The sequence below is a fragment of the Macrosteles quadrilineatus genome, unplaced genomic scaffold, assembly GCF_028750875.1.
Source record: "Macrosteles quadrilineatus isolate MER2022 unplaced genomic scaffold, UCM_ALF_1.0 Scaffold_1__1_contigs__length_201487025, whole genome shotgun sequence".
NCBI lineage: Eukaryota > Metazoa > Arthropoda > Insecta > Hemiptera > Cicadellidae > Macrosteles > Macrosteles quadrilineatus.
Window position 1 is genome coordinate 161,133,421 of NW_026542594.1, and position 19,594 is coordinate 161,153,014.

General features: G+C 33.0%; 1 protein-coding gene across 4 annotated transcripts in view; it reads left to right on the forward strand.

Annotated features, from left to right (window-relative positions):
• LOC128988600 (serine-rich adhesin for platelets-like) overlaps nt 1–19,594 on the forward strand; it is a 271,927-nt gene that overhangs the window by 123,809 nt on the left and 128,524 nt on the right. For all 4 annotated transcript variants that reach the window (XM_054410025.1, XM_054410056.1, XM_054410046.1 and 1 more), the window contains exon 5: nt 7,909–8,200. In XM_054410025.1, the coding sequence (XP_054266000.1) occupies nt 7,909–8,200 (292 nt within the window). The remainder of the gene's footprint in view (nt 1–7,908; nt 8,201–19,594) is intronic.

Consider the following 19,594-nt stretch of genomic DNA (forward strand, 5'->3'; position numbering starts at 1 on the left):
ACAATAAAATTGCATCTCCTCGGTTGTGTTTCGATACCAAGATAGTCCGCACCAGCCCCACTCACTGGATAGGATAGGACAAATAAAATTCTTACAATTACTGTAACTCCTAATTAAAAGATGGGATTAGATAATTAATAGCCCTACTTGATTTTAAAATACGATGTTATCTTGGCACAACTAAGGAGTGCGTAAAACTGAATGGAAAACAAATACCATTTACTATCATTGATACTAACAAGAAGTAATAATTACTCTTGAAATATATTTGAATATGTTCTGGTTGCTCAATATAATATTCAACTTTTCATTTAGATATAAAAAAGTTTCCTGTAATTTATTATTACTGGAAAAGTTTGTTGAGTGACACCATTGAATTGGTTAAATTATCAATCTGGTGTTGGTAACATGCCATCAACATAGAGATCCATCTAGTTGAACACAAACAGCTGCAACTCTGTTTAGTATTAAATTAACCAATAATTGAAGGATAAACTTACAATCTGGTTCTAACTAATCCTAGTTTGAGCTTGTTGCCTTTAAATAGAGTACGTAATAAAATAAAGCTTTTAACTATACTAACTCAGCTTTCAATAAAAGGGCAACGTAAACCCACGTTCAGGTCGGGCATAACGAGGTAACCCTAACAAGGGCCCTCGTGGCTTGAATATCTTTAGATTATCTCCCTTCGTAGTCGCTGCCACCTACAGCCTCGCCGGCCAACGCCCAACCCGACCATGTACACCTACATACTACATAAAATCTTTATGTATGTCCTTTGACCTGACCGTGTACACCTACATACTAAATCGAACCATCATGTATGTCCTCTGATCTGACCATGTACACCTACATACTACATAAAATCTGTATGTATATCCCTTTAACCGGCCATGTAAACCTACTTGCTACATAAAATCTTTATGTATATCCTCTTACCCGACTATGTACACTTACATACTACATAAAATCTGTATGTATGTCATTTGACCCAACCATCTATATGTACATACAACATCAAATCTGTATGTATATCCTTTGACCTGACCATGTACACCTACATACTACATAAAATCGTTATGTGTGTCCTTGTACCCGACCATGTACACCAACATGTAAATTTGTATGTATAGCCCTTTACTCGACCATGTACACATACATACTACATAAAATATTTATACATGTTCTGACCATGTACACTTGCATACAATATCAAATTTGTATGTATATCCCTTAACCCGACCATGTACACCTACATACTACACAAAACTTTTATATGTGTCCTTTGACCTGACCGTGTACACCAACATGCCACATCAAATTTGTATGCATTTCTTTTGACCCAACCATGTTCACCAACATTTAACATCAAATTTGTATGTATGACCTTTGACCCGAAAAATGTACACCAACATGCAACATCAAATGTCTATGTATGTCCTTTGACCCGACCATGTACACCAACATACAACATCAAATTTGTATGTATGACCTTTGACCCGACCATGTACACCAACATGCAAAAACAAATTTGTATGTATGCCCTTTGACCCGACCATGTACACCTACATAGAACATCAAATCTTCATGTATGACCTTTGACCCGACCATCTACACCTACGTAGTATTTCACCTCTTTATAAATATCCTTAGTTAACTATATAAACATTTAACCTGTCTGTCTACCATACTTCGCCGTAAGACATACGTGAATGTTTTGTATTTAAGAGGTCGTATAAAATCCATTTGAACTATATAAATCCTTATATGATATAATTCTTTTAAACGGTAGAAAGTAAAAGGCTCATAATCTACTTTGCCTTCAAATCTTGCAATTATAGACAAAGTTAATAGCTTTGAGTTGTTGGATGAAGCAGTTGACTACAGTGAGTTAGCTGAAAGTCTACAACCTTACGAGCTCAAAGTTCCGCTTAAGTTAATAATGGATTACGCCTCATGAATTATAATATATATATATATATATATATATGTGTGTGTATATATATACACATATATATGTGTGTATATATATACATATATATACATATATAGATATATATATATACACATATATTCCAGATGTATTACTTTATCCTATAGACACAACTCTATGTTCACTCCAACTAGTCCAGTCATTTTAGGGAAAAATGCCCGTCTACCTGCAAATAATTCCTTAAATGGCGAAACTTTGCACATGTGCTGTACTAGTACCTAGTAACAACAGTAAAAAATCAACATTCTTACATGCTGTGCTACTTTACTTTTTTACTTTTTTTGAACATGTTTCACAATATGGCTGCTTGATATCTATAAACAAGCAAACTGCAACAGTTAATGAATAACGTGGGGATTTTACATTTAATATTAATTTAAATTTTTTGAAATAACCGTTAGAGATAAGGCAAATATTGTCATAACATATGTATAGCTATGTATATGTATATGTATAACTATATGTATTCTTCGTTTTCCTTAACTATTGTACTGTATCAACTAAATTTATGTATTTTCAACGGTTTTTTAAATATCATCAAAAAAGTGAAAATCTACCATTTTCCAAGATGGTGGTCGTAGCACAGCATGCACGAATGTTGATTTTTAATGTGTTGTTACTGGGCACTAGTACTACACATATGCAAAGCTTCACCGTTTAGGGAATTATTTCCACCTAAAACCCTAAAATGACTAAACTACACGTTAATAGATTCAAGTTTTGTTTATTATTCTTGACACCTCCTTCCCCCATTTCGTTATACTCGACTCAGTGTAAAAATAATGTCCTTTAAACCCGTAATGAAACTTCTTGTTTATATTTATGAGTAAAATTTTATATTAAAATTACTCGAATCTCAATCAAAATATTTAGAAGATTCCAGTACCAATCAAAGCTGTGATTCTCATTTCACGTAAAAGCCGCATTCCGCTTGACTGATACCGATCGCTCAGTTGTAATTACAACTTTAATTTCTTACTGTGGGAGTTAGAAAATGTCGACGTTTGTGACGCTCTAAATAATCTCTTTAATTACTTATATCGATGAAAAATCTTCAAACCATTGAACGACCAAAATAAAACATAAGATTACTATACAGCAATGTTCATTCCTTTATTATAGTTAGGGATTAAAAAAATATGAAGATTGAGGATGTTCTAACTAAAATATCTAAGTTTTCTTTAGATAATGTAGGTTAATATCATTACACGTTGAAGATAAGTAGTTTTGGTTTTTATGCTTCTATCGTCATGGTTCGTCACAATAAGGTTAAGTCTGGACAGCGTTTTAACTTTTAAAGAAGTGCTTTTAGCGAATTTTTCCGTATAGGGGATAAACTATAACCGTAGGTTTCAATTTAACATGTACACCTGGCACATATTTATCTTTATTTTTGTTATTTCTGAGTAAAGTCGAGTAATTAACTCGATCAAACTCGTTCGGTTTTTATGAAATTTTGTATAAACGTGTAAATCTACGTGTACCTCTTCAAATGAGTGAACCAGCATGGTCAGATTATGGAAACGGGGGTTTTTTGGCGTTTCCCTTTTTTTACCCCAACACTTAATCGTGAAATTGTTTCTTTAATGGCAGAGATTTAAAACATAATTTATAGTACATTGACGCATTTTTGTATGTCAAACAGTTGCAGGGAAAATGTTTTATTCTAAAATCTCCCTATCATTTGTATATAATATAAATAAACTGTTTTAGTTCGTTTGTTTCAGGGCATATTTTCATCAATTTTGGCAAATCTATTTCATACTAGGTCATTGAATTTTAATCGAAAAAAAAACATACTTTATTACCTTTCATGTAGCAGACCTAAGTACTCTTTAAACTTTATTTCAATGTGAAATAAATATTTCAATTTTATGGAAATATTTGAGTAAAAATCCAATCAGGTTGTTGTGGGCAGGGGTTTCGAAATGTTTCTCATCAAATACACCGGTAAAAGAGACCAATTTCGATTTGCAGCGTTTGGATTATACAGTAAAGGTCAATAATAATCGTCTTGTTTGAACCTAATGTAACACCTAATCTGTATAAACCCATGTAACGCCATGTGTATCAAATATCTCATATTTATAAAATATGAGAACAAGAAAATAAACATAAAATTAAATAGATAACGATATTTAGGAGTCTTCATGACCAAATACAAAAGTTTGTAGGGAATGAAATAATGCTTGTAGTTTTGTTATTTTTCGAATAAAACTCTATAAGAAAGCTAAGTTGATAACACTTGAAAGACAATTTGTCTGATGTTTTTAAAGGTCACTTACTGTATTTATTCAGTTTTTTTATTGTAAAACTTGAAGATTACTTTAAAAACTGTTTTGCAGCTTCCAAACTTCAGACGATTGATAATTATTTATGTAAAACATTTTATTGAAAAACAGGTTGAGGTAGGAACTCAATTAGTTACTAAAGTTAATTTTGAACTTAATTTCAGCTTTTTAAACTAATAAAATGTAATTTACGTAAAGGTTGGTCTAAAACCTACAGATGAGTATAGAGTATTCTGAAATACTGTTTTTGAAGGAAGGAAACTGTGATATTATTCTCCTTGCATCGCCTGGTACATACAGTTATCATAAACTTATTGTAAGTGATTTTGTTGAATTAATTGTTATCCAATTCGATTCAAATTGTTATACAATTTACACTCATACCCACTATATACATTTAATATTTTCATACTGTATAGATTTAATATTGCTAAAAAGCACTTTGTCCCTAAAGGCCGGTCTACACGCAAGGATTTACCGTACGTTTTACCTGCGCAAGTAAATCGTTGCAGTCAAATCGTTGCGTGTGTACCGCAAAACTGTGCATTTTTTAGAACTGCGCGGAGACGGAAGACGGAGCGATAAAACTATTGCTGAGAGCATAGTTTTGACAACGTTTTCAGGCAAGTCGTTGCGTGTGGACACTGTCATCCGTTTCAACTCCGTCTTCACGCCCAAAACCCCAGTATGCAGTGTTGTCTTCTCGTGCTGTCAGAGGTATAAATGTGTTTTTTAATTACGATCGCAGATCTTCGCCAATGTTCCCATGATTTTATTGTTGAATTCATCGAACTGTCCAGAAGTGTCCTTAATTTATGGAGGGTCAAGAGTAAGGAATATAGTGACTGTGATAAGAAAAAAGACTTAGATACTTTTGAAAAATCCAAAGCAGTAGATTCGAACGTGAACAGAGAAACTATTATGAAGTTTGTTGTCTTTTTAGTAACCAACGTCTTGACCATACGAGCGCCGTCGTCTCTCAGACTTATTTCTTTGCTTACTTGTAACACTGGCTGCAGAAATTGCCAGCAGAAACACATCTTCCACGATATTACATGCACATACACTGAAAGTTATCACAAAACTGCACTAAAAGTTGGTGCTGAAACCTGTACCGTGTGGACGCATTTCTTTGCAACGACTTGACTGCAACGTTTTACCTGCGCAGATAAAACGTTCGCGAAATCCTTGCGTGTAGACCGGCCTTAAAGATAAACCCTATATCTCTTTGTTATTTGAATAATATTTTCTTGCTAAATTATAATCCTTTTAAAAGTTAGATTTACAAAGTTTTATGATTTATTTTTTGGGCTTCACTTAGTTATACGAGTGCTGTGCGTTCAGATAATTGTACTGGCGTTAAAAATATAATAACACATTTCAGAGAAACCCTTAGAGTGTTTCTTATTTATTTTCTTTTGTAAAGTTAATGCTGCAATGATATATTAGGTTTTGTTGGTCAAGTATATCAAAACTTCGATACTAAACCGTTTTCAGTACTTTTACCAATGACCCAGTGTTTTCAATCTTCATGAGTAAGATAGAAAATTTTGCTGAAAGGTAATCTGAACTAACTTATTTTTGTTTCTAAAAGAAGTAGGAAAAGTGCCAAGCCTAAAAAAAAACAAATCTGTTTAAAAACAGTGCATACCTTAAGAGTTCCCTAAACCGATTAATCCGCAGTTTTGTTCAAATACTTCATTGTTTTGATATCCATTGAGTTCTATTGGTAAAAAAAGAGTGTTTTACGAGGGGGTTACGAGGAGGGTTTTTGAAATAAATACAATTGCGGCCACCATGCTTTACAGCATTTTTCCTTGTTATAAAGCAAGTTATTTTTACGACATCGGAAGACACTATGTTTTCCTTGTTAAGGGCAGAGTATGTTAGTGCATAAGGTATTACTGCACATTATCTATGTAACTACAATGTTATATAGCGTGTGTATGTAGTGTTATGTCTGTATATATGGCTGGTTATTGTAGGTTGGTACACAACAGTATAACAGTATAGTGCAATCGGTATAATCCTTGTAACAATGTTAGATATTTTGATTGAGTGGTGTGTGAGTGTTTAGTGATACATAGATAATGGTATAATACACACTATTACAACATTATTGTTGTTTAATTTGTATCAGCGGGCGAGCCTGTAATGCATTTAGGTGATAGTAATGCTGCACATTATCCATGTTACTACAATGACAATGTTATACTGGATGTGCATGTGGTATGCTGCATATAACTGGTTGTTGTAGGTACACAACTGTAAGTGTTACAGTACAAGTGACGACCTACTTAGACCAAACCATATCTAGTGAACTGATTGATACCCTTAATAATGTTATTATTTTATATAAGCATTATTATCTTACTCTCTGTTCAAGGTAGAAATATACACATATTATTATTACATACATGTGAACCTCGTATTTAACATTTGGTTTGAAAGGCGGAAAACATTGTAACATATTTTACAATAGAGCGGAAATCAAAGGAACTTTCGTATAGTATGAAGTAATGGGATAGCACACTTTTGTAGGATAAGTAGGAGGATAAAAGTCCTAAAGAGGCATTAGAAGTCAGTAATGGCAATAAGCTCGTCTACTGCAATTGATTGACAAAATAAACGGTGAAATAATTTAGTTTTGGGTTTTGGTAAACTCTATACCGGACATGTATGAATATTACTAATAAAAAGAGCAACATAAGGTGTACAGTCGTACAGGGACTGTATTTATGTCCGAAAGTGTTTTATTTGCATTTATGGTTTGAATCTCCAAAATATCACCATTTTCTCCCGCTGACATTATTATGTCCTCCCAAAAAATCCAACAACCACCTAGAAAATCTTAATTATATAAAAAATGTCTTTTAAAACAAATCAAGTGCAATATTCTACAAACTTAGCAAAAGAAATTGACTACAATGGAAAAATTTCTACGAGGACATCGAATTCGTTAGATGACGGCGAACTTGTAGGCCTACGCACAGTAAGGAATGTAAACATTGTACGAAAAATTATGTTTAGTTAAAAAAGATAGGAAGGTACCGTTCAACTTTGTTCAAAATGTAAACTAGCTCACTGTCTTGGGAATTACACTCAACGAGTAGAGGTTCTCTTCGGGCCCAGCTTATACTATCTTAGATATATTTTATTTTTTGAGCAGGTAGGATTAGTATATGTTTAGTTTGTTTTATATGTGAGTTGTAAAGTTAATTTTTTTTTTAATATGAATTCTGACGATAAATGGGGCATAATTACTGGATGACGTTTTGGGGTTTCATTTTAAGTACTTCTTTAATTGTGTTTTTAACCCTTTTAGTTATAGAAACATACATCTTATTTGAATTATAATAAACTAAAATGTTTAGGCTATTCCATATTTACTTTAAAATCTAGATTTTATATCTTTACCTCACTTTGTCAAACGAGTTTCCAGAACCAGCTGTAGCTACTGAGGACAGCTGTTCAGTATGACACCTGACGCCAAAACAACAGTGGGTACTATAAATGGCCTAGCGTATCTGTGAAGTTCAGCAGGGTAAATTTGATGCCATGTCTAAGGGTTAAATGTATGGTTGTAGTATCTCTAAAAGGTTTGAAAGTTTAAATTTGTTGCAGGAACGGGCACATGCTGACGCATCGCAACAAAAAGCCTTACGAGTGCAAAGCAGAGGGCTGCGGCAAGTCATACTGCGACGCTAGGAGTCTTCGGCGACACACGGAGAACCACCACAGCGGGAGCGGCTCTGTAGCGTCCAGCAGCACGTCGCCAGCGCCGGCGTCCCCTCTAGCAGCGTCGTGTATACAGTACGCGCCACCGCCCTCAGCCAAGAACTCGCCCTCTCAGCTACAACGACTACTGGCCAGCGAGCCCGCGTCATCGCCCACCACAACCAACACCAACACCAAGGTATGCGACACCATGTATGCTGGAACATTACATGTCACTAAGTCAGCGACAGTAATCGCCTACTAAAAAAGTCCCTTGTACGATCCTGAGAAAAGTACGCAGCTTTTGATGGCTCAAACCTGATCCAGCTGTCCTTGATCATTGGGCTTCTGATATATGGACCCACCTAATGAAACAGCATATCTTAGTCAGGGACGAAGCTACACAAGACATCTCACAACATTCTACACTAATCCTTCACTCATATTTGGGTTGGAATACGCACCTAAGTGGCGTCCCCATCTCAAATTATCATGACAGTTACACATGATGACATATCATTTATTATCCATCTACACAGTCCTATAGTTTGTGCGTGAAACCATAGATCAAACCATGATAAAACATACTCCCTTAGATTGTGTTGGTTAGTCTATGGTGAAGCCACCCCCCCCCCCCCCGCCATTAATGTAGAATATTGAGAAACTTAAGGCTTTTATGTCGTATTTTATTATCGGTAAAATATTAAATCATGGATCTGCCCAACATTGTTGTGCCATGTTTTGATGCATGTCACTATGAGCTATTGACGAAGTTATTTGGTAACGTAACCAGTTACACAAAGTAAATATTTAAGTTGTTACCGAACAAAATCTTATTAGATACTTTTGAAGCCGTAGCACAGTTAATTATTTCTTTTTTTGTTTTACTGAGACTGTTAAATTTCTCTTATTAATTCAATAACTCCTTTATTCGACAAAAATAACAAATAAAAATTTTCATTTGTCATATCAGTCTCTTGACATCTAAAATTTTACGTTATATATAATATATTAAAACACACTTATTTAATGTATTCCTCCGGAATATTATCAGCTCATGTTAATATGCCTTATTTGATTCTTTTAACCAACGTAATCTTCAAAGAGTATGAAGTGATTTCGTTTGATTTGATTTCAAAAAGGTCAACTAAAGCTTGTTAAAAGATACGAGGTTTAATTTTCAGACAATTAATAACGAAATAAGCTTAACTACTTTTGCAACACGAATTCCTTTATTCATAACTGGAACTAAGCTGCGAGGGATCCTAGATTTTATAGTAATCCCGTTAAAGGGCTCAAAGCACGTTTTTAATGGTTGACCCCGGACCACAGACCGACTGGGGCCGTCATAATCATATCTCCTCACTAACGCAGCCCCTTGTTAACTGGACCTCTCATTTACGACCTGATATCCTATTTGTACAAACTTTAGAGGTTAATTTTCTAATTCGGGTTATGTCGAATTATACTCTTATTTGAAATATGCTTAAAATTAGAACTGAAATTGAATGTTGTATTCTATCATGATACACTTCATATTTTTAGCAGTATTTGGTTTATATCATTCCGATAGATCAGTTACGTATAAAATATTTCTGTTTCGAATGTATGAAAATACATCTCGGTGTAAAGTAATTGGTTTGCCAATAACTCGGTTTATTTCTGTTTTACGAGTTATGTTTCCTGAAGATGTAATCCGTAGTTTTCCTAATAAAATACACACGTGAATGTTGGGTCTCGCTAGCCTTTGTTTTATGCCCTGCTTTTTTGTGAAGCAGTCAATTCAGCAAGCAGTCGTAAACCCTCTTTACAACTCGATCAATCCAATATCATTACACACAGGTTCAATTTTACATTTACGTTGGAATCCAGCTAATACAATCGTATGTGTTTCTCCTTTATTACAAAGACACTTTACGGCGTTTCTCGTCAATCGAAACCTATCTAAAGCAATACATTTGATTTGAAATGTCTATATATGTAAAGAACAAAAAATAGTTTCGTGTATTCTAGTATTATTTACACAAAACCCATGTTGTACATTTTAGGCTGACATGGCACAAGCCAACTGATTAATTAAGGTTTTAGTAAAATAGAATAATGCAATGTTTTGTATAAATACCACCTAAAATATTCTGGTACATAAAAATAGGGTTCAGACACAAAATAGAGCAATTATGAATTATAATCGGCGACGTGTCCGGCAGATGTAATTGACAGCTGGCAGTCAGCTTGCTGATTACGAGTAACGAACCGAACAAAACCATGCTTTGTGCCACAACGCGCCCAGCATTCGGCAGAACCCAGTAATTAGTAATTGATTGTAATGTGCAATTTAAAATGATAAGTCCCAAAGTCAACAGTTGCAATTGTGATCTCATCATTAGGTTATTGCAGATGTGTCTACGAAAACAAATACACTTGTAATATTATCCGTATTTGTGTTTTATATTTATTTTAGTGAATGAGAGTAATTTGGGTAGCTCTCACATTGATTGTAGTGATTTTGTACAACGAAATCATGTATTTGAATGACTATACAATATTAGTACGCTAAATATTATAGATCAGATCCTCATTATATGCAGACAATGAAAAGTAGGCTACCGTTGATTACAAAGTAGGTCTGTAGATTTTGTAAAAAAAAAGTTAACTGTATTAATGGAGGATTATTATTAGACAGACTGACTCGTTTCTGTTTCCATAAACCAATATACATCTAAATAGAATACAGTCAATGGCAACTAAGGGACCTACAGTTTATTGTGGAATCCGAACCACATTTTGCCTTGTAATTAACGAATTGGTCTAATTATCAGGATAGTAATGCGGATAGTAGTACTCACTAGTGCAGATGTTAATCCACATCAGGGAGAATCGCATCCACAGCGCAAATAGAATAAGCATGATAAAGTTTGAGGTAAGAAGATCACTATTAGTAATTTTGGTTAACTTGGCTGTCCATGAAGTTGTTGGTCACTTAAGTCTGGGAGGAAATATTACTTAAAGAATTACTGCAAGCTTCATGCTTATGCCAATGGCAAAAATCTGACTACTAAACGTGTGTTATTTAAGGAAAGTATTTTTAACAATGGAAGCAAACAAGAAAATGGAATCCAAAAAGTCTGGCGATGAATGAAGTGAAAAGAATAACTCAATACCTCAGGAATGACAATTGCGTTTTTATTGGTGTAGCGATATTTATTTATTTTAGTGTGGGGTTTACTTGAGAACGAACACAATTTTTATGCTAATACAGTAGTTCCAAAACTGATTAAATGATTACAGCTGGAACCAGAACTTACCACGTAGCTACCTTATCTTACTTAATACCTTAATTTTACATATTCCTCGCTGATGTATAGAACAATAGCTAAGCTATTACGTTCTATAATCAAAAATTGTAACAGCAACACAGACATTTACAATTGCAACAACTAACTTGCTCAGGATATTAAACAGAAGAACTGTACAGCAAATATATGAAGCTCTTTGAACCACCACTTTAGATAAGAATAGGAGTGGAGATCTTTGGGAAACAAACAGATTTATTTTTGCTGCAGAAGGAGAAGATTTGGTACGTTTCTTTGTGATGAAAAGAATGAGCTGGTTAAGGCATGTTAAGAGAATGACTCGGGAGAGAAAACCATTACTGTTGCTACAGTGAAATATTAATTGGAAAATGTATACCTAGAAGTTTTAGAGAAAAGCTAAGAAGGAAGTCTAGGCCTACTCTGCAGGTCTAAGTAGCTGCGAAAGTAAGTGATATGCACATATGTTTAAAGGTGTTTTTTATGCGAAACACTCCATGGTATGGTTTTTGACAGTGCTAAAATAAAGATCTCTCAGAAAAAAATACATTAATTTTAAAACTTTCTTTAAAAATATCCTATTTTTAGCATCACAACGAATTAAACACCTACATTCCATTTACTTGGCCGTCAAGGGTGAACAGCTTTGAGAAATAATTTGCAAAATCCATCAAATAAAATTGTGCGGTATATCACCCGAACCGCGGCTTCCAATGCTTCAGTTCGTTAGACGCAATCAACAATCGCCGTTCCATCGAAGATGATTGCTTCTATCGAGAGAGAATCAACTCGCCCTCGCCATTCAGGACAATTCGAAAACAGTTGAGTTTAGTTAAACTATGTTCTGTTATTACTAATTAGGTGTAATTTATGTACTATTTCACCAAACAATAAGAAATACTCGACAAGAGCATACTCAGCTAAATTTGAGAAATTTAAGCTAGTTAAATAATTTAACAAATTTATACTATTGCAAGGATAAAATTTACTTAACTTTACTAAACTTTACTTTACTATACCGGTATATTCATAAATAAAAGCCATTTGCCACCATACTCAATAAAAAAAGAAAACGCTACAACTTAAAGTCGCAGTGTCAAGTGAAAGAAATCAATAAATATAATGGTAAGAATTAAATTAATTGATACATATAGTAAATCAATTTAACTATCTCTCGGATACCAACATACTGGAGAAAGAAGCGTCCATGTATTTAGGGCAAGTATATAAGTTATATGTTGATTCTTGCCCTATGTAATAAATTTTAATAAATAACTACACCATATCATTTTGTTACTATGTCAGACGAGGATACTTTCACTGTACAAGCCTACGTAATACACACACTATACTGTTCGGATAACTAACTAGAACTGCCCTAAAATGACCAACTGGTTATATCCTACAACCTACAAGATTACTTAGTGTTTCATTGTATGCAAGAGATTTCGATGTCCCATCTTAAAACATAATTGTCAAATCACATTTTTGTTGACCCTTTAAATATTAAAGATCACTAATGTGTTCCTTATTACTCCTTAATATATGTTTGCAATAACGGTGTAAAGCCCTAAATTACACTAATTTAACAACACATTCCCCCCCCCCTCTTTTACTATGCTTAAAACAGTTGTGTACACTTCAGTAGGAAAGTATGGTATTAAAAACACCTGGGACTAAAGACATAAAATTAATTACGCTGTGAATAAACTTACTCCGCTCTTACGAGAAAATACATTACTCACCAAAGATTGAAAGTTTGTTCAGCACCCAAAGTTTTCTTATCATCCCGGGACATGAATCACCTTGCTGTGAACGTCTTCTTGCACTTTATTTAAACATAATTATCACCAAGAGAGGGCACTAAGATAAATACCGAACCAGATTTTACAACATTCGGTCGAGTTTATTATATTTTTTTTTATTATTCTTGAAAGAAATAAATAGATTTTTTTTTGTAGAATAATTAAGTAGCCAGTTTTTTTTTATAATATATTATTGGCTCAACTTAGTATTGCTCTTATAATATTTCATAAAGAACATTGACAAACAACTAAAAGAACTTCTTAAATCGAGTATTCATTATTTGGTGTGTATGGATAAATATTAATTAGTTATTTTACATAAGTTATTGTGACCTAATGGTTTTAAGAAAACCAATGTATTGTTGTAATGTATTGTTAAATAAAGAAGAAAATTTACGTTTAAACATTAGAGTGAAATAATTGCGTCTACCTTACAGTGCAAAGGATGATAAGTTTATATTTTTCCATAAATAGTTATATTTGAAAAATAAATTCCAATATTTACTTACACGGAACGCTTCCCAATAAAGCAAGGAAACACCCAAAATATTAGAAGTGGTTGTTTAATGGGTTGTAAACTCAAAGTTGAAGCTTTCTCCGATAGTTTACCGACTGCAGTTTCTTGAAGCTGACTTATATTGAAGTTGAATACATTATAAATTGTGTTCTTACAAAATTAAACAACCAATTAAGTAAATGTAAACTACTTTGAAAAACTTTGATGAAAAAAAGTGTATAGTACTTTTTTTTATATTTAAAATACTTTGTTTTATCATACTACACATAAAGTTTTGTGATGTGTCTGATGATGACACATCATCAGACACAAAGGCTATGGTAAAGGCTTATGAGTCTTTCGCTATAGCTGGCGAAAGGCCTCATAAAAATTAAAAATTCAGAAATATTGGCGAAGTTATTATTTCAAATTAGTATACTACACATAGTTTATACAAAAAATATACTCAGCTATAAACATAAGGTACTCGCACGGTATAAGAGTTTCTAATGCGTAAGCTTAACTAAAATAAAAAAGTACATTATATGTTAAAATAAATATAAAGTATTGGAAATATTAAAATACTTCACGGTTTTTACATACTTATTATGAAATAAATATCCTAAAATATTTCTGACCTTGAAAATGTAACAGTACAGCAAATACTCAGGAAATACGCTATTTCTTTACAATCTGAAAGTACAAGAAACTTTGTACTCAACCCCGAGAAAATATTTCCAACAAATAAAAGCAGAGAAGAGAGTGGAGGTGTCCTGATTATCTGAAAGAAATTAAACGTTCTTTTGTTCGTAAGCCATTTACCAAGTTCAGCACTCGGCAAGGCGACTGTTATTGTGGTAAACTTTGTGCCGCATCGTGGCATACAACTAACTACACCAGTATTTATGTTATACCACATTTACAAACTTACAATTAATATTTATGTAATATTTATAAACAAGCAACCACACAATTATTGACGAATGACATTTACCTTCGTAATAATGAAATATTGCAAACATCTTACTATGGTGGAGATGAAGCATTTTTTGAGAATGCCGATATATCCATATCTGTGATTTTACCTTATTGACCCTATCGTTTTATCGTTATTATTATTTTATATTTTTTTTGGTTTCTCTATAAACAATACTGTATTCTACATTGAAAATATGTGTTTCTATAATTAATACTGCAATCTTTCTCAACCATTTTGTCCATTTAAAAGGTCAAAGAAAAAAGGAATATTTTATCATAGTTTGTGATGGTTGGCTCAGTTTCAATATTTACTAATCTAGAGGTTAAATACCTTGATGCCAACTTAATCCTTGGTATATTCAATAGTTATTAGTCGTGAACCTCTAAAATCTGAAAGTTTTTATATTTGTTGTTGTTATTAATTTAAACATGCTTGAGCAGTTATTACAGTGACAATGTATGTAACTTATTCTAATTTTACTAGGTATATGTTCACACCGGTGATGTTTACTTTTATAAGTTTTTATGTATTTATTATTTTAAGTAGCAGTCCAAACGCTGGATCCAAAACCCTTCCTTTCTAAAACCTAATAAACAGCAGCCTTTGATAAAATGCAAACATTCTACTTGCTTAATATGTAGTTCATCTTTTGTCATCACGCATGAGACTCATAATTCTTTCAAACACAAATATTTTATTCGTATTTTAAACGGTAAGTTCCAACATTAGTGCTTTTACGATCATGGGTCGTACACGTATAACACTAGATATTCTTAACTCTATTCATCAAACCTTTATCATGTTTTAGTCAGTAATAAAAAATGTAGTAAAGGTAGGGACGTGAAATACTCTGTTAATAAGAAAACTTGAAGTCACTAAACAAACTTTCAGACTGCTGAATAATGTATTCTGCCGAAGAATCCCCTAAAGTTTTGTTTATTCTTTATTTACTAATAATAATCAGCGTAAAACAATAGTGTTGTATTATTAAAATGCAGCTATACACGATCGACAGAAAGTTGTCACAATGATGTGCATGTAGGCTAATTTACAGATCAGATGATGAAAACCATTAGGTGTACAGAATACAAATAATAGTATTCCTAGAACTCCATTATTACATTACAATATAAACCAAAAATGCAGAGGTCACGATTCAATATCGATGTCACGAAGTAATACTTCATTATTTAAATACGTTTCAGTGAAATGGCGACCATACAAAGTATATTTTAAGTAGTATTTTACATAGTATTTACATAGTAGGTATTTTAAGCCAAGTATGAATGGAGATGAGTGTAGGATGAGTGGCGCGATTTTGTAGCCTTGTTAGTGACTAAGGCCGACATATTCCTTAGACACAGCTGTTAATTAATAGCCCATACAGCTAATGGCAACTAAGGGACCTACATTTTATAGTGGAATCCGAACCACATTTTTGCCTTTGGTATATAGGAATTGATCTAATTATCAGATAGTACTGCGGATAGTCGTAGTACTCACCCGTGTGGACGTTAATCCACACCAGGGACTATCGCATCCACAGTGCATGCCTATAAATATCCACAATAATGCGTGGTTAATACGTAGTTAAACTCAGATTAACGTACACTGCTAATGCAATGTTTCCATTTACGTCATTTTTAGCTCCTACATGAAGCAAAAGCGATATAACAGTGGAAATTAAACATGTAATATGGTTTATAAGGTTGTATAACCAACCAAATGCCTCCTTGAAATTTCTGCTTGTGTCCAACTGGTATGAGAAGAGTTACTAAGTTATAAATAAAAATACAAAATTACTCATTTTTATCGTTCAGTTGGAACTTAATGGACAACGCTAACAGTAAACATGTAAAAGTTTCTCATAATGCACTGAACTAAACCGAACAATTGCTTAGTGGCAAGCCATTACATGTATAATTTATTTTGATAGCGAATTTTAATGCTCTGCGCAAAACTGCTGTATAGCTTCTAAACATTAACTTCTCGAAAAAATCCCTTCCTTGTTAACTAATCTACTTTAAAGATGTCCCCAGCATACCTCATAATGCTGATATAACTAAACATTGAGTAGTTGAAATTTGTCAATGAACGGACTATTTCGAAAACGGCTAAGCCCTAGACTATCCTAAACCATTTCAAGTCGGATGTATTGTAATTGTCTGGCATATAATTTATCAACTGTTTTATAGGACTGTTATTTTTAGAATTTTTAACGAAAAATAAACCTTGAATAAGGTTTATTTTTTCCTATGTATACAAGACTTTGATGAGCATAGTTTTGGTGACAAATTATTTAAGAAGTAATATGTTTAACTTATTTTATCTTAACTTGACTTCTATCTTATTTATTTACCATCAAAACATAAAATTACAACTTTTCATTCAGAAGATGACCAAACTGTTTCACATTTCATTATTTTTAATTTAGCTTTAAAATTCAATAAACAATGATATTGTTGTCCATGTCTATCATATTTCATTGTTCTATTAACATTGTGGTATAGTTAGTAAAATTATTTAAAATGAGTTACATCAGCAATATTCCCACTGAGAACCTAATTTAGTTACAAATGTCCCTTCTTAGTGCATTTACTTATATCATATAAAAATATGAAAGCAGTGTTTGACCTGATTCGTCCATGAAAGTATTAATAGATCAAAGAGTCTCAAGTCAGGACATTTTCCAAGCCAGCGGAGATGTTGAAAGAAGTAAAGAAGACTACAGCCCCTCGGATACATCTTTTTATTCCGCCCTCCCTGAACAACCCTTGCCCGCCAACTTGGGCCATGGTCTTGCAAACTGTCTTCCTTTGTTTTACTTAACTTTACTGCTAAGTGGTAGCTTCGTAACATCTTCTAAATAAGATTAAAATAATAAATGTTAATCCTTTAAAATACATTCGTGTAACATTTCCCATAATGATAAAATATTTGGATATTATAACACATAAAATATTTTCAATATGGTTTTTTAAGGTTTATAGTAGTTATATTTAAATTTTCAAGTAATAACGCAAGGATTGGCTCAAGCAGTTATAAAACAACGTACTATATTTTTAGTGAATTTCCCATATATGGAATAAGCTATTACCGTAGGTCTTATGTCAAGACCTAGACCCGGGACCGACTTACTTTTCGTTTTAAGGTCCTAAGAGGCTAAAAACACCATCCGTTCAAAATTATATTTATATATATGTCCGTTAGCTCGATAACTCGAGCAAAAACGATCCGATTTTGATGACATTTGGTGCAAACATGTAAACCTACGTTTATTCGAACTAGTTCACGAACCAGCATAATCGGACAATGGAAACGGGGGTTTATAGGAGGGTTAATGGGGTAAAAATATATTTTTCCCATTTTTGACCCTAAAAACATAAAATTTCATAATTTCTCTCCAACCTATTTTGTAGAGTTAAAAAAATTTAATAATTTTTTTAAATTGAAGCGTTGTTGTATGCCCAACGGTTACGGAGATAATTTAAAAATATTAAATTTAAAATGCCCATGTAGTTTGCTTGTTTAAGAATATATTTTAACCAAATTTGGAAATTTTGTTTATGTAATACTAAGCTATCAACATTGCAATAAAAAACACACCTCAATATCTTCCCAGTAGCAGCAAACCTAAGTACTCACTCAATTAATGTTATTTAAATAGGAAATAAATCTGACAATTTTTAGGAAATATTTTTGTAGAAACCCAGCCAGATAAATTAAAATTCACAGTCTTAGTCTGCAGGTTTTTTGCGGTGGGGTTATTAATTTTTTTGTAAGAAAGGTAACCAGAATCGTCTGGAAGGTATAGTTGACGTATGTATTGTTATCAAAAGCATATATTTTGATGTTAAAGAGGAACAAAGAATGGATTGATATGAGACGAGATCTGTTCATTAAACTCATCTGATTTGATTAAGGCTATAGCCCAATAAGCTACAATCAGATTATCTCTACGTTTTCGTTATCGTCCTGGATTATTTCCATTAAGATTCCAAATGTTTGTGAAAAACGTTGAACCACACGTGTTAAATAGTTCAATCAACCTCATTCAGTTAAGTGTGCTGTAATCGTTAATGTACTTAAATCAAAAACAGTACTGAATTACATTTAAGATCTATAGGATTCAATTAAAAAATACATGCCATTTTGTTTATAATTCGTATGAATCCTTAAACTCAAATACAGAGTAAATTAACTTGTCCAAAGGCAGCTAAGTAAAAGATTGTTTAATTTTATGTTTCCTTTTGTACAGTTGTTCCCAAAGTTATATAGGCAAACTGTATCGGTTAACTAATACATCTGCAGTATCCTTATCTAGTGGATCAGCCTACATTAACTATAATGTTTTTCCTACAGTTACCTAACAATGTACATGTTTTCTCACTGATTTGAGAAAGCAAAGTGGCCAATTCGCTCATCAGTGAGACAATGTTAACATTGTCTCACTCTAATTACTTTGTCTCACTCCAGATTTGCAACGTGAAGGCACGAAATAGTGAGCGCGTAACATGCAGGCAACGTCGTATGCGCGCGAAATACGTTGGCAGCACTGGCTGTAAATCAGCTGGTCAGCTGTTGTACTGTTGTATTTGTTACTTCACATTAAATGTTATATTAAAACTTCACTTCTGTGTAAAAATAGGTTATTTTTCTTCACCAATTTATTTGTTTTATGGTAACTGTAGGAAAAAGTATAATGTGCGCTAACTATAAATGTAAGTCTTTCAGCAATCATATCATTATTCGTCACCTGTAGAAGCAATGTATATATATGTTTATTTTCCTACTACTGGATATTGAAAATTTAAATTATAAACTGTTAACTGTTCAATATCCTTTGATTTTATTCTACGAGGATTGACCTGATGATGTAACCGTCATCACGAAACCGCTCGTTACTACAAAATCAAAGGATATTGAACAGGTAACAGTTTAATTAATAATATTTTTAAGTCCATCATGAATATAATATGTGAGAACGTGGATTGTACGGTAC